We start from the raw sequence: 26,795 nt of genomic DNA, 5'->3' as shown, positions 1-26,795 counted from the left end.
ATCCTGACTTCTCTTTCAAGTTCAAGGTAGGAAAATCACTGTCATATGTCTTTGTCAAAAGTGTGCCCAAGCACTAATATCATCAAGGACAGCCACTTTTGCCATGTAATCTTACCACACTCCGTATATCATCCAGAGCTACTGTGGACTAAGATGTAAAACAAACTGCTAAACCCTTTTCTAAACATGCTGGCAAGCCGGATTTGGCCCCATGTAAGTAACTTTGGATTATCGCTGCCTGATCCACAGGGAGACCAAATCTCCCTTCAGGGCAATATCTGATTAGAGAAGAAACAGTTGTCAGCCTCTAGGAAACTGCAAATCATTTTTTGTTCAAACCTACAGGGATTTTTGCAAGGCCTGCTGAGCCAATTTAAACAGAAAAAAAAAAAATCTGAGAACCCTGCAATAACATTCTCTGCAGTTTTCTAAAAGCCAGATCCCGCTCATCCTACTCAGTGAAGCAATTTTACTGAAGCTAATGAAACTGGTCCCCACGTAGCAGATAGGCTTACTGCAGCTCTGCCACCATGCCCAGAGAATCGCTTGATTGTCCCTGGTGAGTTGAACTGCAACACTTACTTCGCAGTTACATCACTCTCCCTGGAATACTGACAAGTTCAATTTTCTGTTTGTTTTCTTCTTTTGTTTGTTTGTTTGTTTTTTTTTACTCAGCGATATGTTCCAACATCTTTTCCTCCTGCTGAAGACTGAGGTAGGTGAGCTGCAGAATAAACATAAGGATATCAAAGCACTGCACCTGCCTGTAAAATGACATGAATTTAATCAAAACCATTTCTAGGCTCAGGGCTCAGACACACTACTGGTCTTGTTGCTCTTCCCCTAGGCAACTGCTTGTTGTGCCTCTAGAATAGGCTTGTACATGCGTTTGATATCACCGGCAAGTGACCAACCGGAGATGTAGGGAGACTGCATTATTTGATTTCTGATTACGTAGAGCTTCCTTCTTTTTCTGCTCTCACTGGCTTTGTGGATTACAGTAAATCTTTGGCTAAACTATGCCTGATTCTGCTTTTATGCCTCAAGGTAAACCAAAAGAAACTGAGGCACAGTCAGTGGAACTACCTGAAAGTAAGACTGAGTACAAAGCTCATTAGGGTTTCTCATAGCACTAATTTTTTAATAAGCACTAACTCTATCTAGAACAAATAAATAAATAAATATGAAAAGACCAAAGCAGGAAAATGCATGTCCACTGACAGACAAATTACTCTTGCTGAAAATTTAAAATAAGAAGCTTTACAGCAAGGAAATAAAACCAGGTGGACAGGGGGTTTATGGCACTTAGAGCATCCACCTGTAGGAAGGTTTTTTTGCTGTGTTTGCTAAGTGTGATACCTCAAAATACCCACTATACCTAAAAAGGGAGGAAAAAAAAAAAAAAAAAAAAGGATTTTGCTTCTGATAACTTTTGTAATGGTTACATCTAATTCAAAGTGCATCAGACAAGAAAGAAGTTCAAGGAAGCCAGACCCTTTAATCCAGTTAATTACTAGGGGGTATAGCATATGAAAGCCTTATGTAAAATGAGAAAGCAATCTTATTCTGCTCAGGCTGGCTGCTCAGTTGGTATATGGGCAGAAGTTAACGAGGGGCCCTGCAATCTATTTAATTGGCCCAAAGATCAGAGTATGCATCATCCTTTTGACCATGGGACTGTGCTCCTTCATGCCTCCCGGTCCTCCCCATGGAAAATGAAGGCATCTCTGCAAGACGTTCCCTCAGCTCTGCCAGGCGCTCAGAAAGAAGCCCCACGCGAGACAGTGGAAGAGCTGCCTTCGCTGTCCGAGCTCCCACAGCTGCATGGCTCGCCTCTGTGCATGCCTGTGACAAGCACGCAAATGGCAGCCGCAACTTCTGACAAGACGGGCTCTGTAGGCTCCTCGTTAGCAGCCAGTGACGACGGCTCCGTATAGAAAACACTCCCTGCTCTCATGAAGAGGAGCATTGATTTGGCTGGCACTCATTGCATTACTCCAGTAAAGCAAAGGCATCAACAAGTAGATACGGGGAAGGATTATGTTTTCTTAAAGGGAAGAAGAGCTCCAAATCTAAATAAAAATCGTACTGTTATCTTGAGATACAGAGGGTGAGTTTAACTGGACGAACTAAACATGTCATTTGCATGCAAAACCCTAAACTAAACCCTACGTAATTTTGTGATCTGACCCTCAGATAAGGTCTAATGGGGTTTACCAAGATGAATGTGAATGTTTAGTTATGCTGCTAGTAACCAGCATTCAAATTGAAATAGCTTTTGCATTCTAGTACAGACAAGGTAATTCACAGCATTTTCTTTTTTCAGGAAAGTAAAAAGGAGGCTTAGAAAAATCAGCTGCTAACCCAGATATACCCTGTGTCAATCGCAAATCCTGAAGTATAGTCCTAATATTTCTTCAAAAGACATACATCAATTTTGCAATAATTAGAACAAGTAACAGGTATAATTAATTTAAAACAAGATAATCTGATCTACATTCACCCTTTTACCCTTTTTCTTACTATTCACAGGCTGAAATTCACTTCTGCTAAGTAGCAGAGTAAGTTTCACCTCCGTTTGTCATCAGCGCACTGCTAGGTTTGTGTGCATGCCACCTTTTCTACAGTTAAGCCATGCAGCATTTCAAGACCAAATGAAAAGATAAGTATTTGAGTATTTTATTGGGATTTTTAAAAGTTGAATGATAGTAAAAATGCAAAGAATCTCTGTGACGTGAATGCCATGTGTTTTCTTTTCACCTTGAGAAGAGGACAAATTAGCTTCCGTCTTCAGAAGTATTTGTCAAGTAATTATATTTCAATCCTGATTTATTTATGTCTGAACCCAGCAAAGCACTTAAGCGTATGCTTATGGTAAACGTGAGAATTAGCCCCTTAACTTTGTAGTTAAGCATCATACATCAGACAAGCATGGAATCTAGGTCTATAGAGCAACAGTATCTACCACCATTGATTCTCCTTACTTCCTTATCTTGCAGAAAGAGTCTAATTTATATTGTGACTAGGGGATTAATTTTATCTGAAACACCTCTGATACGCTGACTGTTGCAAAAATAGCACTAATTTGTCATAACCACTGCAAGCTGGACGGGTCATACTGAGTTTATCTCAATGCACATTTCTGCCCCATATTTTCAGGGTGACCTGAAAAGAATAAAAAGGAAGATCAGGTGTATCACCTATCAATTAAACCCAAACAAAACATGGTTACCCTCTGTTGTTTTGTAATGCTTCTTTAAAACAGCAGACGCTAGGTTAAATCTCCTGTTCGGGCATTTATCACATCTACTTTCTGTTCCCTTGGAAAATATACTCGTAATACTGCTCAAATGAATTACAATAAGATTTTTCAGTTGAAACCTAAAAGGGAGTTCAGGGAATAAACATTTACTTTTAGGGGTGAAAAAGCATTTAGCAGCTTTAAACATGTTTTCAGATGGCTCAGATTGGCAAGGATCCATTGCAGCCACTGTTTGAGACCTTCAGGTCTCCAAGGAGCTACAAAGCCAAAGGATAAGCAGGTGTCTACAGTGGTACAAAACCGGCTGTGAATGAAGTGGTACGAGGGTGCTGGCTGTGAATTAACAGAACAAGCTGAAGGAGCCACGACATACTCATGATCTGGTCCCACAGCCTTCCCCTAGCAGTAGCCAACAGAGCAACAAAAACTTCTCACCTTAAAAATGAACAAATCTTCACTGCCCTCCTGTAAAACTGTCTATTCAGAGGCACTGATGAGGTCCCCATAAAGAACTTTCATATTGACATTTCCTTCTAATGGTTCTTATGAGAATGCTAGAAGGCCTTCCTCCCTTTGCAAGCCTGGAGAAACCTGCAGGACATTACTGAGAAAGACAGTCATTTAACCCCAAAGTAAAATTTGATTCAATTGACTCAATTGTTTTGCAGGTTAACAGTAAGAAAAGATGCAAATATTGAAGAAAAGGGTTTAATTGCAGAAAAATTGTATACAAGCATCTAATGAAATGAAGTATAATCTATGACTTGCCAGTCTTACAGGTATAATTTGTTCTGCAGTAGCTCTGAGATGAATCCCTCCATCACTGCTACATAGCTAAGAAAACCTTGATCAGGCCATAAACCAGTTTTCTTGCCAATGTCCCTTGCCTCTTGCAACTGCTAACCCCCTTTTTGGCCAATCTCTCTTCCTTTATGAGACTCCTCAACCTTTCCACTGCCTCTCCCAATCTCACACGCACAGACCACATGTTAGTCTTCCATTTTCACCTTTGCTGTCTTCCAAGCAAAACTCATGCCACTGTCCTTCAACAATATGACATTTAGTTCTTTCAGATGACTTGAGTCAACTCCTCGTTTCTCCTGAAGTCACCACTGCCTTGCTCCACAGCTTCAGAGGAAGGCGGTAGATGCGACTAGCATGTCACTCGAGCTTTCTTCACTGCTTGTGAGTTTATAGGGAGACTCAGTTCTTCTGAAAAACATAAACCTAACGCAGTTCAAGTGGCTCTAGAATTTTAAAAGCAAAGTATAAGCTCCTCTTATGCAAGGAATAAACTGCTCTTTGGAAAAGAATAAACATCACTCATTGTTTGAGCACGATTGTTTATGAGATGAGAGTCAAAACTCCAGAGCCCTTCTCCTATCACTGTTATCCAAGAAGCAGACCACTGCCCTTCTCACTGCAGGCCTGATGATACACGTAAATGTCATCCCTTTGGAAAGTGGCTATAAAACAGTGAGGACATTAAAAATAAACATCTTTAAGTAGAAGCAAGCATTGTGGTTACTTCTGAATTGGCTTTATTGATGTTTCTTTATGTCTGAGGTTCTGTTACTGCAGAAGTCAGAGAGTAGAATAACCAAAACCGTTTCATTTAGGCCAAGAATTTGTTTGAAGTCGTTTGAAGGACAAAAAAAAAAACACAACTCAAATCATCTTTTACCCTCTGAACACAAGACCAATCTTCACAGTCATTTACTTTGGGGATTTCACTCTGACATATTCCAAATTATTTCATTAATTTGACCTCAGTGAAGCAAATGCAAATCAGACCTGGAAACCTGGTCCATTCTGCATTAGAAGCCCCCGGCTCACCAAGAAATATATCTGTTTCTGTGCAGATTTGCATGCAGGAAGGCAGAGAAGCTCTTCAACGAGCTTTAAACAAGTTAACTGAGCTACCAGAAGAAAAATCCTTTTCTCTTGCCTCTCCATTTGCAGGCCAGGGCAGAGGAAAGGTTAGTGAAAATGAACACATTTTCCAATTCTTCCCATTATACAAAGGAAATGCATCAGATGCAACAGAGTCCCATGCAACTTGGAGACTGGAGTGAGAGTTCAAAGCAGAGAGATGGGAAAAGATTAATTTTCTTACGACCAAAAGTTCCTGGCATACAAGCAGCTACCTGAACCGTGCCCCGGAGACAACTCTAACTCTGAGGAAACTAATGCTACTATTATAGAAATCTCTCCAGGGAAGTCCTATTGCTCAGGATGTTTAAAACTAGGCCAGACAGAACAGTGGCAGAAGCACAACAGAAAATGGATGACATAGACGCTTCCTTAGCCTCTAGCTTCTGTGGGATTTCACTTGTGTTAATCAGGAAGCTGAGACCCACGGTGCTGCAAACCAAGTGTATGAGGCATTCTAACCATCACTACCAGAGTGCCAAGCCACTACTCCACTGCCATCTCCTCCTTTTGTATGTTTCTTTGCTGATAAACTTCGAGTCAAAACAGTGAGTCATGCTTTCAGTCCTGCTGATGCATTTACGTTACCTAAGAAAAGGTTCCAGGAATCACCACTTCACTTTCAGTAGGCAGTAAAAGATCTTTCCTCATCAGCTGTATTGCAGGAGCACAAGAAGAAACTATACTTTTTCAAATAACAAGAAGAAAACCTTTAGGTTAAAAATCTGGAAAAAACAGGAAGAGTTGAATTCACAGAGCTTTATATCTCATTATCACACCCACCACATACACTGTTTTATGCAACTCTGTGAGTTGTTTGAATGAACTGTTTCAAAAAGTTTCTTTTTAAAGGGGACACATTCACTTACAGGTCATATGAGCAGACTCCACCCATCTTTAAGGCTACATTCAGACATCTACTGAAAAAGAAGAGGAAAAATGCATTCTTTTTCGAGCATGTTTAACCTGAGATGCTTGACAACAGTTTTAGCACAGTTCAAAAAGTCCTCTTCTATTAAATATTTTAAGCATGTGAATAATCTCACTAAGTCTCCCAGCAAAGTAACTTCCTCAAGTCTTTGCAGGATCAGAGCCTTGCTTGCCCCCTCTTTGTGTTTCCAAGCAGAAAATAAACCACCTTTCAAACAAGATCATGGAAACCCAAAGACATCATACCTCTGCTTTGTAACTCGATGATCTGTCAGTTTTTGTCCTAATGGTGCCTTCTCATCTATAACACTCTTTTATACTGTATTATTATGCACAGACCACATCTTTGCTTAGTTTTACAAATCACACATTATGTTCTTATGCCTATCCCAACAGAACCGTTTCTTTGACAAACTCCACATACATTACGTACATACGTACTTGCAGCCATAGAAATCAGTGGGATTCTTCCCACACACAGCACCAGGCTGTGGACTTAAACCCCACACACATTTGATGATACAAACTTGTTTTCTGCCCAATGAAAGTGCACTGTAATTAAGCACCTACTTTATCATTAGCCAACAACCTCCTGCACCTGTCAATACGCTGTCAGCCATACAGCCCGCTAACCGGTAGCACAAAATACTGTGCTCCACCAGCTTAACATAACAATCATACCACCAAATTCTTTATTAATTACGTGTGCTTTATGTTCTGAAACACACAAATGCTACGGAATTGGTGGAGAACATTTTCAAAATCCCAGTTTCCCTTTTGCTTTGCCGCACCTGAATTGCACGTGTGTCCTTAGGCCATGGGGGGGGCGCGGCGTCTTGCACTGCTGGCAGTCCAGGCAGTGCTGTGGGGTGGAGAGTGACAGCGTAATTAACCCCAGGTTTGGGTTTCAATTTTTACAGATGAAACCCCTCATGTCAGGGCTTACTACTTTCTTACTAGCTGGTTTCGAGGCACAATACAGGGCTGACAGCTGACGGGCAGGTATGCCACCAATAAAACCTGCCAGAGCTTTTTCTTTTGCCCTGATGGTTGCTCACTGACTTGGCAAAAAACTCCTTTTTCACAGAGTCACAGAGTCCCAGATTGGCCGAGGCTGGAAGGGAGCTCTGCAGACCACCCAGTCCAAACCCCTGCTGAGCAGGCTCACTCAGAGCACATTGTGCAGGATGGCATCGAGGCAGGTTTTGAACACCTCCAGAGGAGAGCGCACAACCTCTGTGGGCAGCCTGTCCCCGTGCTCTGTCACCTCACAGCACAGAAGTGCCCCCTCTTATTGAGCTGGAACCTCCTGGGCTTCAGTTCGTGCCCGCTGCCTCTCCTTCCTCTCGCCGGGAAAACTAAACAGAGACCGGCCGCGTCCTCTCGACACCCTCCCCTGTGTTTCCTGCCTTTCAGTGAGGGAACAGCTCGCTGCTCTCCAACCCACCCGCGGTGCCAGGGGCCCTTCTCCTCTCCTCATCCCGCCGCGCCTCAGCAGCCGCGGTCCCGCCTCCGGGGGCGGGCGGGCCCCGTCCAGCGGGTGGCAGCGGCGGGGCCGGGGGGCGAGGCCGGGCCGCCTGAGGCAGGGGCTGGGGCTGGCCTCGCCCCCTGCCCGCCCCTCGGCCCTGCGCCGCCCGGCCGGGGGCGCTCCGTGAGGTGCCGGTGCCGGTGCCGGTTCCTCCCGCCGCGGGGGCCGCGCCGCCAGCACCGAGCGCGTGAGGGGCGGGCGGGCGGCGGCGAGCGGGGAGAGCGGGTCGATGGAGCACAACCACCTCCACCTCCACAACGGCTCCCTCCTGGCGCACCACCGCTATGGCTGCGGCTTGGGGTACGCGCCCGTCGTCTACTACAGCCTGCTGCTGTGCCTCGGGCTGCCAGGTGAGTGCCGCTCCCCGGTCGGCTGCGGGCTCCGGGGGCTGCGGGATCGCTGCGGGGGGAGCCGCCGGGGTGCCCGCAGCCCGCCCCTCGCCACCCAGCCTCGGCCCGCAGCGAAGTTTCTGCCTCCGCCACACGCGAGGTGGAGCGGCAGCGGGCAGCGGGGCGCTGGGGCTGTCCCCTGGCACGGCGGGGGCGAGGAGAGGTGCGAGGGTGCGGGTTTTCTGGCGCTTTCCTGGAGGAGCCGGAGCGGGGACGGAGCGCCCTGCCCGAGGCTCGGGGTTGGCCGGGCAGCGGGCTTGGGAGCCCGGAGCCATCGGGAAAGTCAGCTCCTGGGGGCTGCGCTCCGCAGAGGTGATGGAAATGCTCACCCCGAGCTCCCTGAGCACGGTCCTGAGCTGGGCAGGCAGTCCCAGCTCGCTGCCACCAGCCTCCAGGCGGTGCGACCCGCAGCACTGCCTGCCACTTAGAAAGGGGACAAAGACAAGGCGGGGATGCTGGGGGAAGCAGGGGATGAGAAAAGCAAGATAAGTGGGGTGGAAGGGAAGTTCCAGGCTCGGTGTGAACACCTGTGTGGTACCGCTGCCACACACGGGTACCACGGCTCAAAATGCCCAGATGCCACACGAGCATCATATCAGCGTCCCTGTCTTGGCCGAGGACCCGGCAGGTTTTTCCCCCCAGGGGTCTGTCTGAGGCTGTCAGCGAGGCAGTGGGGACTGCAGGGAGCTGTGCCTGCAGCACCCCTTCTGCACTTACAGATGGGGGCTTTAGCAGGCGGGGGAACATCGGGCTTACTCCCTGACTCGGCTCTTCCAGCCTCAGAGTGACTTACAGCGATCCCAAGGACAGGCGCAATGAGTCGGGCAAAGTTAGAGCAAGCAGCATTGCCGAGCCGAGCCGAGGCAGCATTCAAAGGGTGCAATTTGGGAGTTTGGTTGTGTCTAGCTACTGCTGCACGTTTAAAGTGGCATACAGATGGTGAGCAGCACTGGTAGTTAATAGTCTGCAATTTCTAGATGTTTTGTTCACCTTAATTTCTCTGGCTTAGAAAATAATATTCTCCAAGCAATTAATTCACAGAAAAATTTTTTAATCAGACATGAAGAGAAGCCTGCCTCTGAACAGCACACATGCAATTACCACTCTGCATATGAATTGATGTTCTTTGTGCGTTTTTTTTCATTTCTCCCTGGCTTATAATTAAATTTTGAAGACTGGCTAATAGTTCAGAGAACTGGAAAGTTAGGTCCTGCATTTACCCACAGAGCATGCAGGGCACTGGCAAGTGTCTGTGCTCCACAGCATCAGTGAGCCTCAGCCCTGACCTGAAGGGACCCAGCCAGCAGGGCTGAGGAGGTGGTTTCCTCTTCATTGATTCCTCAGATCTCCGCAGTAATGACAGGCTCCGATTTCAGCATCTATCCTCTAGGAACTGACCAGGACCCTCTCAAGATTATCCAGTGAAGAAGTTGTCATGAGCGGTCTGTGACTAAGCTTGCCTTTGTATGTCTTTTAAATGGGGGAAAATCTTACGTGTGTAGACAAGAAAATTCACTTAATGAGTGTTCTGCACATACTTGCACCAGCTCCCTAGGGATACTACATTGTAATTACAGACCTAACGCTGCCATTCTAAGAACATGCTTAAAATCGGTGAAGGAACCAAGGTAGCAATGGTGACATGCATTTCTGAAGAGCTCAGACATCCGTTTGATTAGAGAACCAGCAATAGCACTTAACAGAACTAACCAAAACATTTGGTGGTGCAACACTGCTGAGCTCAGTGGATTTACATCAGGTGTTAGCGCATCAACTTGGTCAGTGCGTGTTATCTGAGGGTAACGTTGGCGCTAACACCTGGAAACACCATACATGTACAGGATGCTGAGTAAATGCACAGTGTGCTGCATGCCCGAGGAACTTAAGATTCTCATTTTGACATTGCAAGAGATGAAAACTAGCAGGGTAAGTTTAGGGGAAGACAGACAAGCTTCCCTGAGGATGTGGTACAGGGTGAGAACAGTGCTAGAGAGACCTTTTTGTCTTTTAATTTGAAGCCACACTACAGTTTTCTAACATTAGAAAACTCTAGAGGTAATGCACATATTTACCTGATAGACAAAGAGCCGTGAAGTCTGTGGGATCTAAGTAATCAGCTTTGCAGGGTGCCAACAATTTGAGAGAAACATCGTCTAGGACCTGTCCTCAAACGGAGCACCAGTGCAGTGTTTTGCTGACATGGCAATGGTCAACTCCTTGCTGCAAGTCTTGGACAGGACCGATGAGAGGGGAAAACATAACTGTTTTTGCCTTTTCTGCTCTGGTGCCTGAAGGAAATTTCACTAACTCAACAACTCCACTTTGAGGCCAAGCTATGCCAGGCCTGATTGTGTATGCAGAGAAAGCATCGTTTCCCCCACTTGTATAACCCAGGCATCTGAGCAGATCCTTTTCTCAGCAGCGGCTCTTTCTCCCCTCCGTTCACCCAGGCACCAGAAAGTCTGGAAAAGGCAGAGACAAAAGAGGGAAAAGTGAACTCCCTTTGCCCTTTGGTGTAACGGCAGTGCACACAGGGACAAGAGCGAGGCCATCCCCTGCAGAGGCACAGCAGCAGATGAACCACTGCACGCCAACCCTCCGCAGTCAGGTACCGTGCACCAGGGTAGCTGCACCCTGCACCCCTCCCAGACTGTGCCTTGTGCCCAGCTGAGGTCTGTTCTTTTCTCTCTAGGCACAGGCTGACAAGACAGAGAAACATACTGCTTTCTGAAACTCGTTTTGAGTTCAGATGTGCAAATTCCTGTTCAGAGAGGTGGCTGGCAAGCACGTGGTCCCACCCCTGGGATGCTGAGGGAACAGACTGCACAGGACAGTGAGGAGCAGAGAGGTGGTAGTGCTGGAACTGGGGTGATGCTACCGCAGCAGGGGCAGTGCTACAATTCACAGAGCTGTTCTGCAGCCCCAGCGCTGCCTTCCCTGCACTTGCCCCCTTCTGTCAGCCAAGAAGGAATCACAGAATCATCTAGGTTGGAAGAGATCTCCAAGATCACCAAGTCCACCCTCTGACCTAACACTAACAAGTCCTCCGCTAAACCATATCACTAAGCTCTAAATCTAAACATCTTTTAAAGACCTCCAGGGATGAAAAAATATGGAACGCTTCATGAAAGCACCTCCAGTTGGCTGGGAGGTGAGAAAGGGGCTGCCGGAAGGCTTAATGGAGGCATTGCTTGATTTAGTGAGAGAAAATGTCAGAGAAGAGGTGTTGTTGAACATGGGGGAGGGAATTGCTCCGATTCAGTCAAGGGGAAGGCTGGTAAGGTAGAAAGCAAAGAGCAACAAGTATCAGCTCTCCGTCCATCTCCTTGCTGGTGAGCTGCACAAAGCAGCTTCACTGAAGAGCTGTGGCTGCGGCGGTGCCACCAAACACAGCTGGGAAGGTCAGGCACAGAAGCAGCGGCGCTCACTGCAGACAGCTGGCTTTGACCCTGATTCCTGCTTCGCAAGGAGGTGCAGCAGCAACAGAATTGCCATGCAATCTCTTTCCCCTTTGGGGGTATAGCGTACTGCTAAAAGGACATGGTGGCAGCATTTCCTAAATCAGGGCCTGACCTGATCCATGCTTCCTGGGGTTTCCTCCTCCTGACAGTGCTGCGAGGCAGCGTGCAGGCTGCTTTCCTCACTGCACGATGTCTGGCTCACTTTGACACACAGCACGGAGCACATGCCCAGCACTCTTAAGCCCTTGGGAGATAACACTCGCACAGGTGCCCCAGGGAAACGCTACTCCAAGCTGGCTGCTTGCAGAGCCTGGTCCACAGATGTTTCTTTCATTCGTGCTTTAGGCTTCTGCTTAAAACTAACTTAAAAGCAGATTCGGGACTTCGGAAGGGCGGGAAAGCAGCCTGGACACACATGGCAGAAGGGTACCTCCAACTGGAGAGCAGGAACAGGTAGCTTTTGTGTCAGACCTGCTGCTGAGCAAGGTGGCACGGAGATGGGGACAACCCAGGTCATTCACACCCCAGCTGTGCACAGAGCACACTCGGTGGGATGCACGCAGAGGGAGGGAAGCTGTAGCCTGGACATAGAGGAGTGTGTGAGCTCAGCAGGGGTGCCTACCCTTTTTAACGCTGTCAGGGGAGGGTTACACCTTACAGACCTTCCCCGAACAGCTGACAGCAAGGCAGATGCTTCCTTAGGGTGTTGGATTAGCATGCAGGTGTGTAACGTTTGCACTGCGCCTGTGCAAAATGCAGCATAGGCGCAGGCAAGCTGAAAAGGTGGAGAAGTGGTCCTGCTGGAGCCTTCTCCCCATATATAGCTTGGAGTAAGGAGGCTGTGCAGGGAGGCACTTAAGCCAGGGTAATGGTCCTGGCAGGGCACATACTGCTGGTGGGCTGTTGGTTGAGCGTCCCTGACCCAAGAGAACAATGCCCTGTCTGCGTGGTAAAAGATCTGCAGCCCATAGACTAAGTTTTTATATATCCTGCAGACATAAGCACAAATGGTACGCGGCAGTTATCCAGGTCGTTACTAGCTGGCTGACTTCTAGGAGCATTTGAGGTGGGAAGTGGAGGCAGACAGAGAGAGCGATGCAGGAGAGAACGGAAGAATTGTGCAGAAGAGAGCAGCAGAGACAGGAGGTGGGAGAAGCAGCTGAGCATTCCTTTTGGGCTGCTGCCACTAGTAGAGTGGAAAAGAGGAGAGAATGTACAGAGTTCACCTGGGTGAAGTTTTACCAGATGATAAAAACTAAGAGCAAAAAATCTGATGTGGCATGACAATGTAAAGAAAGGAAGAGGGGAGGAGATGAGGTAGTGGTGTGCACAGAACAAACAGAAGGAAGCTGAGCGTGTGCACAGCACCGCACAGCTCCTTCAGCTCCACGGTGGTGTCGGGAACAGGACCTGAAGAGCTTTGCCATCTGTGTGCTTACAGGCACGACCTAGTAAGGAAGAGGAGCAGGCAGAGGGGCAGGTAGCAATGTGTGTTGGTGACTCACATGGCAGGTAGCGGCCAGTGAATACCAAAACAGGCGGTAGGAAGGTGGACACACTGCACACTTATTCAGGAGCATCCGACCCATTTTGGATTTTTACCGTCTACTTAGTATATTCTTCTGCAGCCCCAGTACAGGTTTCTGATTAAAGAGAGCATTTCCAACACCTCAATAAATAGCCCCTCATAACAACACACCTGAACAATAGACGTACCAAAAGAAGAGCTGAAAATGAGCGGGAGAATTGTTACACACAGAGTTATGACTTTGAAAAACCAGCACTCTTCATCTGCCGCTCATTAGAGAGACTTCACGCAGTAAATAAGAACTGAACCCTCCCAAGGCCTGATTCAACCCCAATTTTATTCAAAGACCGTACTTTCTTTGACTTAAAATCTGAATTGGACCCAAAGCCAGTACATTGCATCCTGCTAAAGGAGAACAAATAAATTGGCAGAACTTTCGCTCAGCAACCAAAGGGCACTGCAGCACGGTACAGTAGCAAGGTGGACAGAGAGGGGAACAAAACTTCAGCCAACACGCTTAAAATGAATCACTTCCTATTGTAAAATGAATGCTTTTTCTTTAAGGAAAGAAGAATCATTATGAAAAAGAATATATTCCTTACAGTGCTCCTGCACAGAAATGGTGACAGCAAGGCGTGCAGATGGAAGCTGTTTAGCTCGGTCAGTCTGTCTGGAGACTGTGCCCACTGAAAGCCTTGCAGCCTGAAAGGAAGCGTATGGCAGAGCCCGTGCTGATGCAGAAGAGGACTTGATATTGCATCTCTGAACACCACTACAAAGCACAACTGCTAACTTAGGTTTTGTTCTGCCACATTAGCAGGAAACAACGCAGTCAGGGCTGTAATGATAACGAGGTGCAATACTGGGGAGGCTCAGCAGACTATGAAGTGCACAACCTTGTATGGCAGGCTGCAAAAATGGATTGGGAAGGAAAATCTCCGGAGGATATTTTTCCTTGGTATGACAACGATACAATAGAGAGAGCACAGCCAGTTTTCACTGTAGGTGGGTAATGCGGGGCCCTCAGTTGTTAAGAAGTCAAGCCATTCAAAAGCACTAGGCAGCCTAATACCCCGCTGGTCTTCATCCACCCCATTACTTAGTTCTCTCCTCCTCCTCTTTCTGCTCCCCTCCATAAAATCGGGGTGAATCAGCAGACACAAGCCAGCAGGAGAAAGCCTTCATCCGCACACGTCAAAACAATTTACTGTAGGCAGACAAACAAAACCAAGATTTCCTGACCTGATGCTCTCTCTGCATTCACAGGCCAAGCACAAAACAATCCCTAGGCACAAAGGCTTTCACCTCCTGTTTCAGGTGGTCTTTTTGAGACTTTAATCTCTTTTCCTATTAACTTTGAGATACAAAGAAGAGAAACAAAGCCAAAATTATTTCCTCGAGCACAGGAGACCTCACAGACAGTTTTCAGTCTTCACAGTAAAGATACGTATTTATGTCAAGATCTTAAACTCCAAAATGCAGAGCACTGTCCGTGCCATTCAGTGGGTGATAGGATAGGAGAAGGTTGTATTGGGTTGCTTCTCAGGACACCAGTACAATCATGCAGAGGGAATGAAGCAGGAGCAGCTAAGTAGGACCATGATTAGCAGTGTAGAAGAAGACCAAGAGGAGTTTTTTCCCTTTAACCATGGAAGAGAAGATAAGCCTACCTATTAACACACTGAACACATTGTTTTTTTCATTGAAATTATTTTGTATCATCTGAAACAGAGAGCCCCTGGACACTTGTCCAACTTTTCAATCATCAGGTGCATTGACTGCACGGGTAGGTGCACTGAAGGTTGCTCTTGGTTTCAGGACAAATTGCCTGTCAGTCAGCTCCTTCCAACTAGGATGTTTCACAAACATTTGTGCATTCCAGATGTGATTTGTTCAATGTCCAGGCTGGCACACTAAAGAGCAATGTATCTAAGTGTGGATGCAGTATGTGCGCAGTGGGGGAAATAAAGCCAAACTGTGATGGTTTTACATAGTCTGTAACTTCCTGCTTATTGTGTAGAGTTGGCATTGTCTCTGAGAAAGCTCAGCCATGGGGCTTGCAAGCATGAACTCCTGTAGTATTAGCTAATGCTTTAGGAAGACGTGAGGACTTTGTTTTTAGCAAAACCGCAGTCAAAGGTAAAATCATCTTAATTATTCATGTTCAGTAAAGAATTCATGATATTGCCCTTATGAAATCACCACGTCCCGCTACCATCCTAGTCATCCCATTGAATACCTTTGGCACTTAACTCAGTGCTCTGATGTTTGATTTCAAGTGGGTAGAATGGTTTTGTTATCCTCAAGCTCAAGTTACCCAGCCTGAGACCTCTAAAATTTTGCCGACAGCCCACGTTCAGAAGCACAGACACCTGCCAAGTGAGACACCCGAATTGCCTTGAAATTCTGTCTGTCCAGCTATGTCACATGAATAACCAAATCCTTTTTATGAGTTCTGCATTATTTTGCAGATTGCTTTTTCTCCTCCAGCACAGATTTCTATTAAAAAGCTTTACTGCCATAGTAGTATGGTGCGAGGCTAGACATGGAGATGAAAATTTTAGACATTTCCATCCTTGCATAGGTGCCTCTGAGGAAGGCTTTGTGTGGGGAACGTTGAGCTCATTAGAGGCTTTCTGCACTGCAGGCCCAGCTGAGGAAAGGGCATATCCTTGCCTATCCTGTCTCACTATTGATCCAATTTCCTTAAAAATGTACAGCAACTTCACTCCTGCAAGGCTTATTTTATTTGCATTTATATCAGTGGTTTTGGAATGCATGAAAAGCCAGTTATTAGAAATACACAAATATACTTTGTGGTGTGTCCATGAGGTGTTCTAGACTTAGCGTTACAGCTCTGAAAACAAAAAAACACATAAGTCGTACCACCCTTGATACTTTTTTCTGGAACAATACAGCTGTGTCACTGGGGTCAGCTGTAGGCAACAGGGAAGGGGAAAATATTCCTTTGTCTTTGAGAGACCATACCTGCGTGGGAAGGGCTTATGGTGCTGCTTTGGAGATTGCAGCAGAAGACCATGGAGTGAAAGTCATGTTCTGGCCCAAACACAGTTGCACAAAGGAAGGGTAGACTCATCACATAGATGAAGAGGGTTAAGACAAGAAGAGGACAACCAGATCCCTCTGACATGACAGCACGTGTCCCTGCCAGTCAGTGTCTGCTGGGCCTCCATGCCTCTTAGTCCAGTCTTCCTTCTGGCTGTTTTCATATTGCAAAAACGGTTCTATTTTATGAACACTAGGAGCAAAAGCCTACTCCAACTGTCTAGGAAACCCAAAAGCAATGCGATGTAATTACACCTGTCTGCCAGACAAGTTACTGCACTTAACAAGCCTGAGTGGTTGGCAAGGCTCAAAATGAATACCGGCCATTGGCGTCGCTGCACCATTACAGCGTCTGCGCCCTTGAAAATCGGAGGAAGTGCTTTTGGCTTGGTTAAAATCTTTCTCTGGCCTCAATGACCCAATTATGGCCAGCGCCAGCCATTGAGAAGAGTGCACCATTCAGTGTTCTTTCCCAAAGCTGCCTCAGTTAATAAATGCTGTCACTGAGAAAAAACAACCCTGGAGGCCAGATCTCACTGACAGAGTCTGGCTGGTGACACCAGCTCGTTAATTCACCTGTGACTTGCAAGGGCAAGGACGTGCTACACTTCCTCTAGCAGCTGCTAAGTCTTCAGGTTAAAGGTTTCACTTCTGCTCTCCAACCTGGCATGATCTGTCCACGCACATGGGATTTGTAAGCACAAATCACACGAGAGCCTTTCTAGAAGGTGTGAAGCTTTCTCAAGTCGCAATCCTGCACACATTCATGTCACAGCTTTTGTGCTGCTCTTTTTTTGTCTTGGATCCTTCCCCATCCCCTGGGAGACAATGCACGCACCGGCAGTACAGGCTGATGGCTCTTCCCTCCCAAGGGTGAGTGGGTGCATGTATCTCAGCAGCGCTCAGACAACTGAACAACAAATAAATCAATTCATTTTAAAATCAGTCCTCACAGGGACTCTCAGAGAAGGAAAAACTTGTATTGCACTAATTATATTCTATAAAGTATCTCTTTACACTTGGCAACTGTTTAAGAAGGGATCTCAGGATATGATTATAAAGGAGCAGAACAAATTACATTAGCCATGAGCAGGCATCGCTCAAAAGGTTGTTCCCAGCTGCTGAAGTGCTGAGTCCGACCCATACCATCTGCAAGAGAAAAACGTGGAACTGCCTTACGCTCTTTAATGACAGATGAGATGCAGGGGTCGTTTTAAAAAGAACATCTAACCAGCTATAGCCAGCATCCCTAATAAACGGATGTATACATTGCCATGGCATTTGTTTTTTGAAATCATTCCTGCCGTGTAGCCTCTGTCAGAAATCACCTGTTGTCATCAGTGTCTCCAGAGAGCTCCCACACAAAGTAAAGGCTAAATGCCATTCGCATCTCAGATCTGGTAACCACTGGCAAATGACTGTGTTAGTAACCGTGGTCAGATCAGCCTGCTGAACACAGTACATGTTTACATTTTAATATTGCCTCCTAGCCGAGGGGAAATCATCTATTCCCACCAAGCCAAAACATCCCTTTTTTCAGCATACATTTTTAGTACATTGAAGTGAAAGTCTCACTGTTTCAAACTATGAAAGAGGTGTGACTAACGTATTTTTCCAAAGCAATTGAAATTTCATGTTCATAAACAGCCTATGTGCCAGTCAGGTGACTAATGCATGGCTGGTAGTTTCATACATTGCACAATGATTCGTAGGGATCCTAGCAACAACTGTATTTGGTAAAAGGTGTCCATTATATCCAGTGACCTAATGTTTGTCGCACTCAGTAAGCGACCCTCATGGCTACTCCATTTAGGCAGTTTATGATACTGAGCCACTGAACCACACAGTGGGCCTTATTCACAGCCCAGCAGCACTTCCACTTGTGTTGTAAAGGCTATTTCACCGCACAGCCTGCCGCGTACATGCAAAACGTTCTCGATAACAGAAACAAACCCAAGAAAGATGCCTATTTCTTCTTTAGATAGATAAAACTGCTCTTGCTTAAGCTCACACAGTGATAATGGAAGGAGTTGTGTGAATCTCCCCCAAAAGCCATGGTCAGGCACTATTAGAGCTATGACTGTAATCCACGAAACAAGGAGCTGGGGAAACAGCGATGCCTTTAGGTTGCAGGCACCGCTTTGAGGCAGCACAGCAGACTGCCCAGGCGCTGCAGGAGGCTCAGCGAGGCAGCGTGGCTTTGGTATGGAAAGCAAACCCAAACCCACATGGGAACCAAGGTTACTGCTAAAGGACGATCTCTCTGGTACACAGGTTGCCATGTTCTGAGCAGCACAGACTGATGGAGTCTGGGTGTCGCAGACCTTCAGATGCTGTCTTTCAAAGGCAATAGCTCCTCATGATCAAAGGGGAAGAACCAAGACTCCACCAATTCTTACAGTTGTTTCTCATCATCTGCTAGTGACATCTCTTGAGTCTCCAGCCAGCAACTCCCTAATCAAGCCCCAGTTCTCAACTAAATATTTATAAATTCAAAATGCTGCACTGCAGCAAGCGACGCTGGCATAAATTCCCATCTGTCATCCCCTAATCAACTCCCAGCACAGTGATCAATCTTTTTCAATTTCAGATTATCTCAACTACTTAATACCCAGAAAAAACACTGCAAGAAATGGATACTGCCATCCAGGACAATTCAGGGGCACTGACCTATCCAGCAGCTGGAAGCTGCATGCATTTTATAGCACAGAGATATTTTTATATATCCATTATCATCCCAGTCTTCACCCTGACTACAATATTAGAACAAGAATTAGGGTAAATATGGTTAAAATGTGGTCTCTGTCTTAAATGCTCCTGTCCCCTTTCATCAGCAGTAGGTCACCTTTTGCCCACAGGAGAGCTCGTGGGGCACTGAGTAGACAGCCAGGAGTCATGATGGTGCAAGGGCACGGTTGTTCACACAGTACAGTGTTCCCACCCATTTCCCATTTTATTGAGCATTAGGCAGCGTTTGAGGACACACCAAGGACCAAATTAACACTGGCTAGGAAACAGGTGAAGGACCAAATGAGACTTATCCATAACTGCTTTCTGCTTTCCCTACACAGCCTGCAAAAGGAGAAATACTCCCCAACCCTGTGCTACGACACTGCCACACTGGCAGCTTTCTGCTACACCCCGCTATATATCTGCTTTCACTAAGTCAATGACGTTACTGTATTTCATATCATCCAGCCAGAAAAAGCACTAATGTGATCCCAGGGAAAGCATTTCCAATACAAGATATTGTAACCCTTGCAGAAAAATTGGACAGAGCTTGCATGTACTTTTGTCAGATCAATTTTCTAATCCGGCTCACCAAGCAAAGCTTGCTGGCGTTAGACGGATAACTTGCATTTCAGTACATGCTGTTACTGCCGTTGCTGGGAACCCTGAGAAAGGCGGGGGAGAGGGGACAGGAAAGGCCTGCTCATAAATCTGCTCCTGTAGGGAAAAAAAAAAAAAAAAAAAAAAAAAAAAGAGGGGGTAGGACCAAACATCAGGGCCCCCAGAACAGGCAGATGATGTGGGGAGCGATGCTGCTGTGCCAGGGCACAGCTCAGCTCCAGCATCCCTGCAGGAGCTCCTCTGCAAGCGTGGCCAGAATTTACCAGCAGGGGCCAAAGTCCCCAGCTGTCCCCCTTGCTGCGTGCAAGCTCCAGCTGCTGGAGTGCATCAAATCCAAAGGATTTAAAGCGGAGGTGAGCACCGTGGGTCACATCCAATATCTGCAAAGCCAAGCTATTCAGCCCAGCTAGCCAAAACCAACAGCAACTGGCACAGTCGAGTCAAATCCCCTGACTCGAGGATTTCCTTGACAATACATCACTCACCGTACCTCTAGGGCTCATCAGCAGGCACAACAGGTACATTTTGTAAGCGAGTGAGCAAAAAATGGCACAGCAGTTCTGAGTGCATCACCCCCCCGGCTACTCTGAGCTGAAATCCTTGAGGTTGCATTCCTGTTAACAGAGGATGGATTCAAGAAAATTCTCTTGAAGGTGATTTCAGACAATACTGTTGGGAAGATTACATAATTTAACCTGGGGAAGGATTCAGTTGATTGTCATATTTGGTCTAGTTTTGTTCCAAGATACAAAATTAATAAATTCAGCTAATACAGAAATAGGTGACACTTATGAGGGCTATTACTCAAGATCATTCACTCTGCTGCAGTTCATTCCCCTGACGACAGAAATCCGCTCTCAGAAAGCAGACTTCTGAAGGCATTTGCAAAGGAGGAAGTTTTCCCCAGTACCAAGTAAAACAGTTTTAAAATGTGCATTTTCAGTTGTAGGACATAAGTGTCAGGTCACTGTTACTTCCTTTCTCTCCAGTTTGAAGAAATCCTTACTAATATCGTTGATTTGTTTTGGGAAACCCATCAAAGTTTGCAGAAATGTTTGAAGCAGTGAATGCACAGAAGAGGTGATTTATAGAGCACTTACGAAAATGTCAAATACAAACATTTGGCAGTCTGTTATACAGTAAGCTAGTGCTCTGATTTTTAAGCACTACTTCAGGTATTCTAGCCAAGTGATTTAAACTTCTGATGGGAACAATCTTGCCTGTCTCCTTCCAGCCATGCTGCTATTAGGAACTACAGGATTTTTTGTCCTGATTCAGGACTACCCAGTAAGTTCTAGCAAACATAAGCAAGTTGTTAAAATTTGGCTACACCTTACTGCTAAAGCAAAGCTCTCAAGGACTGCAAGGCTTGTTCGTACCCATTGTGGGGAGCTCTGCCAGGCCAGGTGCTGTAGGACCAAGCCCTTTGTAGAGCACTTATATACACTTAGATAATTTTATAATATAAGCCAGTAAAGTTTATCTTTAAGTCGAATAGCTGAGTTGCAGCTTCAGAAGTCTGAAACAAACTAGATGGTGAAAACAGCAAAGACAAGATACTGTAGTGTTTCACTGCATTATTATTTAAGTGTCATGTACCACTTCTAGGCATGGGTTAGGTGATGGGTTTGTGTTGTGCTCAGAGAGTTGCAAACAGAAGCTTTTTCAGGAAACTCAGGGACATTTACAGTTGTGCTGAGCCAGAACATCCATCATGTCTGATTTGACCAGCAGGATTTCCTTAAAGGCTGTATCACTCCAGAGGCAAAAGACCTTGTAAGCTGGGGAAGGAGCTGAGCTCTGAAGAGCAGCTCTGGATAAGCAAGCAGATCTTTGTTCCGGCGGTGGGAAGAGAAATGCTTCCCCAGAGCCCATCTGTAGAAGAGCAGGTCAGAGAGGGCTGAGCTGCAGGAGGCACATCCTGGGCAGAGCTGGGAACTTCTCAAAGCCTTGCAAAGTGCCTCCAGTTCTCAGGAAGAGCCAGGGCCACGTGCTTCCCTGGGAGTCCTCCGATCAATGCGATCCCACTCAAGCCAGATACAGGGCCAGCTTGGGCACAGCAGGTAAGAGGAGAGCTGCTGTCCTACAGCAGCTGTCTCAGCAGCAAGCCCAACTCACTGCTCCCTCCTGCCACCCCACACATGGGTGGGGGGGACCCAGCACCCCCTGCTCAGGATGCTCCTGCTGTGCCTGCAGCTGTGAGGCCAGCTCCGAGGAGGTGGCAGAGGGAAGCTGGATGCTGCCTAACCCCATATCAGGACTGAAGGTCCCGGCTTCCTGTCCCTTGTCCTGGCATGCAAGGACAAGAAGTGACAGTGTAAGGACAGTTGGGAGCAGGGCCACATGCTCCTGTGTGGCAGCTGCTCGCAGGGACCCAGCTGCAGCATTTTTCTTTTGGTTTCTTGGATTTTAATAAAGGTCATGTTGCCAAGTGTTTGAACAGAGCCACTGCTCCAAGCAATTGCTCAGAAAAGGTAACGTTATGTCTTAATGGCCTAACTGTGTGTTTCTGTCCCCACAGCAAACATCTTGACAGTCATCATCCTTTCCCAGCTCGTGGCTCGCAGGCAGAAGTCCTCCTATAACTATCTTCTAGCTCTAGCTGCTGCTGACATCCTGGTTCTCTTCTTCATCGTCTTTGTTGACTTCCTCATGGAAGATTTCATCTTAAACAAACAGATGCCTCAGGTACTGGACAAAATAATTGAGGTCTTGGAATTTTCTTCCATCCACACCTCCATTTGGATTACGGTTCCACTAACCATCGATAGGTATATAGCCGTGTGCCATCCACTGAAGTATCATACAGTCTCCTACCCTGCTCGCACTCGAAAAGTCATTGTAAGTGTCTACATCACCTGCTTTTTGACCAGCATTCCCTACTACTGGTGGCCCAACATTTGGATTGAAGACTACATAAGCACATCAATGCATCACGTCCTCATCTGGATCCACTGCTTTACAGTTTACTTAGTGCCCTGCTCCATCTTCTTCATCCTTAATTCGATCATCGTGTACAAGCTGCGACGGAAGAGCAATTTCCGACTGCGAGGGTACTCCACAGGGAAAACAACAGCCATTTTGTTTACTATAACTTCTATTTTTGCCATACTCTGGGCACCAAGAATAATCATGATACTGTATCACCTCTATGTATCGCCTATAAACAACAGCTGGGTGGTACATATTGTGTCGGACATTGCCAATATGCTAGCATTGCTAAACACTGCAATTAATTTCTTCCTCTACTGTTTTATTAGCAAAAGATTTCGCACAATGGCAGCTGCCACATTGAAAGCCTTCTTTAAGTGTCAGAAGCAACCTGTGCAATTCTATACAAACCATAACTTTTCAATAACAAGCAGCCCTTGGATTTCCCCGGCCAACTCTCATTGCATCAAAATGCTTGTTTACCAGTATGATAAGAATGGAAAGCCTATAAAAATATCACCATGAAGAGGGCAATAGCTGGAGTTTCCGGGTGCAAGTTCTTTACAAGTGGTTACATCTTCAGGATGTAATCTGCTGAAATGGCTGTTTTAAAGAGTGGTCATTTGATTTCATTTCCCTGGGAGGCTGAGGGCAGATGAGACTGTTAGGAGGGAACAGGAGCACTTGATTTAGGAGCAAGAGTGAGAAGGCAAACACCTCCGTCTCCTACATAGCATTTTGAATGTGCTTCAGAGTTCAAGTCTTAGTATTCAGTCGCACTCAAATGTTTTGCATCCAAACACCAGTGCAGTCCAAAGTCTTTGGAGGGGGAAACCCACGACAGTGTTTAATTAAGACCTTTCAAAACCACCACCAAAGTCTTACTTGACCATGTAGTTCACCATCAACAGAGCAAATGGATGCTTTTAAGTACTGTGGAAGGTGCCATTTCTGTTGTGTGCACTTGCCAAAAATGATGTGTTCTTTCTGACATGAAATACCGCCGCACAGACTTGCTGTCAAGACCTTTTGGCAGGAGGCAGTCCATGAGACACGAACTGTGACAAACCCTTTTTTAGCTCATTTGAGCAAGCTCAAGGACCGATATATGGCCTGTAACAGCCTTGGCACGGAAAGCAACCCTGCAAGCTGCCAGTGTTCATATGTTTTAAGTTATTTGAGATGTGACCAAGATGGGGAAGCTTGAGGGAGGGAGGTTTCTAGAGCCAAGAACAAAAGCAGCGTATTTTCCCAGCTATTTCAATTAAGGTGTCTAAAGACTTTCAAGTGCGAGGCCAAATCCTGCCTGATGCAGAGCTCCCACAGAAGCTGGTCCTGCGAGGTTTGGAGTGATTACAGCATTCAGATTCCTTGTTAACCTGTGAAGACTCTCAGTTATCCCCCATGTTCAGGCCTTTAGGGAATATATATATTTAAAACCTCAACCTAAATTTTTTTCTTCCTGACAGATTATACCATCCTATTGCAGATTTGCCGTTTAATTGTTAACAGACTATTTGTGAAAGAAATCCATTAAATCTGTTAAATACTCAACAGTAAAAGCATAGATCAGTTTCAAATATTTACCTTATTTAAAGCAGCTTAACTTCTCTTCCTCCACACTCAAAAACCAGCATCCCAGCAATGCTGGGTGTAGAAAATGAGATTTACAGAAAGGCTGAAAGGGCATTTCTTTTATCTCCTTTTTAGATCTTGGCATGTGGTCTCTCAGAGTCACGTACCCCAAGTTTTTACTTATAATTGGGCACTTTGTACAGCCTTATTGACCAGGAGGGCAGACTTCCTTGCATGGTGAACACAAGCACAATTTGGTCAGTGAACACAGCAGCTTCTCAGTAACTGCAAACAAAACACAGCCCGGTGCTAGCAGTGTGTTTGTGTCTGTGCCCATCTCCATTACCAGCAGGGAGCTCATGGTGCATCTGGGACTAACACAGTGACGTCCCCCGAGGAGGGATCCAGTCTACTTTGCTTTGATGGGATCTGAGGGCTGAAGGCATCCCTCCACAACCTGGGTAGTTCAGCTTTGGTGCACTATCACATCCTAAGAAATCTGCAGAAGTCCTGCTGAGGACAACAGCCTGGTTTCCTTCTGCCATGCATTTGCACACCTACTCCCACTGGCATCCTGCAAAACCAAAACCCATCCCAAACCCAAGCACACTTTGGGAAGAAATGGTAGCAGAAGGCACAAGCCACGAAGAGTGGGGCCCCATACAAAGGCTGGCTTACGGACGAAGGGGCTTTCTCAGGAAAAGTCAAGACTTCTCAGGTCGGTCAGGAGGAGAGAGGGGACAGTGAGCAGGTGCCACCCAGTCCTCTGCCAGCAGCAGAGCCACCAGGCTGCAGCAGTGAGGGCCAGCCCACAGCCAGAGATGCTCAGCACTTCCCCATGAGGTGCTCGAGCACCCCTGGGCTGTGCTGGTTAGAGCCAGGAGAGGGGCACGGCTGGCAAAGCAAGAGCTGACCCTTCCTTGGGCAACCAAAGGAATGCTACAAGCCTCAATCTCCTCAGCGCTGAATGGAAGCAACGAACCCCCTCATGTTCTAGGCTGTTTGTCCCTCTAATCTCAACAAACATCACACTTACTTGCAATAATAAAGCATAAAAGGGATGCTCAGCCTTGCTGTATTTATCACAGCAAGGTTAAAATGATTCCTCCCTTTACTAGGGTTTTACATAAATTCAGTCTGGTGGCCATGCCTTCTACCTTACTCAGAAACCTCTGTTCTTTGTGTCAGTTGATAGTAACCAAAGTTACCTTATGAAAAAGGTACTGTATGTTTCATTTGGGGGAAAACACTGTATTTATAACTTATTTTTATGCTAAACTTGTTATGAGGAATGCTAGTTTGAGTTACATGTGAATGAGTCTGAAGTGCAATATCTATATAGATAAGTGGTTCATTTTTGAGAATGTATCTATTGAAAAAATATTTATACAAGAAGTTCACTATTCTACTTAATATAATAGTAACCTTACAAAAATAGTGAATGTTTAGGGCTTTTATTTATTAAAAAAAATAAATTAAGTGCGTGGCATATGCTGCCATACACATGGTGTGATTTATCAGTTTTTGTAACATGATGTTTATCCTGCAAACTAGCAGTCATCTGATTTTTTCTTGTCCTGATGATGTATTTTTGTAAATTACCATATTTAAAAATAAAATCTTTTTGTGTGAATATTTATTTCCAACTTAAAACAACTCATTAAAGTGTTGTAACTTCATTTGAAAAACGACTCAACCTTTTTCCATATCATTTTAGAAATGACACGGTGCAATTGTACATGTACAGTGAATTGGTCATTTCGTTTCTGATAATTTAGGGCTTTAAGAGCTTACTTCCAAAGCCCCTTGAAGTCAAAGGGAAGGTTGCCTGTGGCTTTTGTGGTTGATTTTCCCAATCCCTATCAATTTAAGAGGGCTTTGGATCAAGCCGTATCTTGTTAACGGCTGTTTGAAGCCTTCTTAGAGTCCAGTTTGGATAATAAAGCCTTGACTTTTTAGTCTGCCATATGGGAGCTGCTGTTGATAATACTTGCCTTATTTTTGGTTTTGTGAAGCATCTTGCAATGACTGTTGCTAACTAGCCAATGTCTTGCTGTATTATTCATACCTCCTAATTTTCCAATAGTAAGAACTTAACCAAGCACATATAGTGTCATGAGTTAGGGAAGTATCCTGGAGACAAAACCATCTTTGTTCTGTAGATGGTCTTTTGTACTCTAATTTATATTTCAAGTATCTACAATTAGAAAAAAGTATGCTGTGAATGGACAGTTTTACAATTACTTATAGGCATACGTCCCTCCAGAACACAGCTAGGAACAAAGTACTTTTTAGATGAGTTGCTGGTATATAAAATTATGAGACCTATCACCTATTTAAATTGTGAATATTGATATTTTCATAAGTAGACAATATATTGTGTTTGACAGACTTGTTTGTATTATAATAAATTATGAGATGGTGCATAACTTATTACAGTGTTTGGAGCTATTGTGTTTGACTTATAGATTCTCATATACTTTTGATGTTTTTATACTTAAGATACACTGCAAATAAGACTGGTCCTTGTGACAGTTACTGAGTAAAACACAGCCTTGGATTACAGGTATTCATTCACTTGCTGGAAGTAAAAATCTGAAATGCAAGATGTACGAACAACTACTGGCTCAATTCTGCTTTTTAAGCCAAAGTCTCAGCTGCTGTGAGTGTAGCTGAGCTGTTAAAGTCAACAAACCCCTGTCCCAAATGCCATCCGAAAGTCTGACCTGCAGAGATCATTTACACCTGACCAAAGCAGGCGTGGTGCCAAGAAATTGTGCTGCTGCTCCTCAGACATTGTAATTGTTGAAATATCCATAAAGTTGGGTCCAGAAGAACAATC

At 45.6% G+C, this 26,795-nt stretch overlaps 1 protein-coding gene and 1 long non-coding RNA gene across 4 annotated transcripts in view; one reads left to right on the top strand and one right to left on the bottom strand.

The window, feature by feature from the left end:
- Positions 1 to 7,561, bottom strand: part of LOC137864671 (uncharacterized) — a 95,033-nt gene extending 87,472 nt beyond the window's left edge. For both annotated transcript variants that reach the window (XR_011101586.1, XR_011101585.1), the window contains exons 1-2: positions 7,082 to 7,561; positions 6,916 to 6,986 (exon numbers count right to left, since the gene is read on the bottom strand). This is a non-coding gene — a long non-coding RNA (uncharacterized lncRNA). The remainder of the gene's footprint in view (positions 1 to 6,915; positions 6,987 to 7,081) is intronic.
- A 100-nt stretch (positions 7,562 to 7,661) lies between these two features.
- Positions 7,662 to 26,386, top strand: GPR139 (G protein-coupled receptor 139). Of its 2 annotated transcripts, none has more exons than XM_068699036.1 (2): positions 7,662 to 8,002; positions 21,969 to 26,386. In XM_068699036.1, exons 1-2 carry the CDS (start codon positions 7,882 to 7,884, stop codon positions 22,901 to 22,903), a joined length of 1,056 nt encoding a protein of 351 aa, XP_068555137.1. In that variant the 5' UTR covers positions 7,662 to 7,881; the 3' UTR covers positions 22,904 to 26,386. The 2 variants fall into 2 exon arrangements, with proteins under 2 accessions (XP_068555137.1, XP_068555138.1); XM_068699037.1 differs by lacking the exon at positions 7,662 to 8,002 and adding an exon at positions 20,669 to 20,889 and having other exon boundaries at positions 21,964 to 26,386.
- The last annotated feature ends 409 nt before the right edge of the window (positions 26,387 to 26,795 follow it).

Source organism: Anas acuta, chromosome 15 (genome assembly GCF_963932015.1).
Source record: "Anas acuta chromosome 15, bAnaAcu1.1, whole genome shotgun sequence".
NCBI lineage: Eukaryota > Metazoa > Chordata > Aves > Anseriformes > Anatidae > Anas > Anas acuta.
This window is presented reverse-complemented; position numbering and strand designations above follow the sequence as displayed.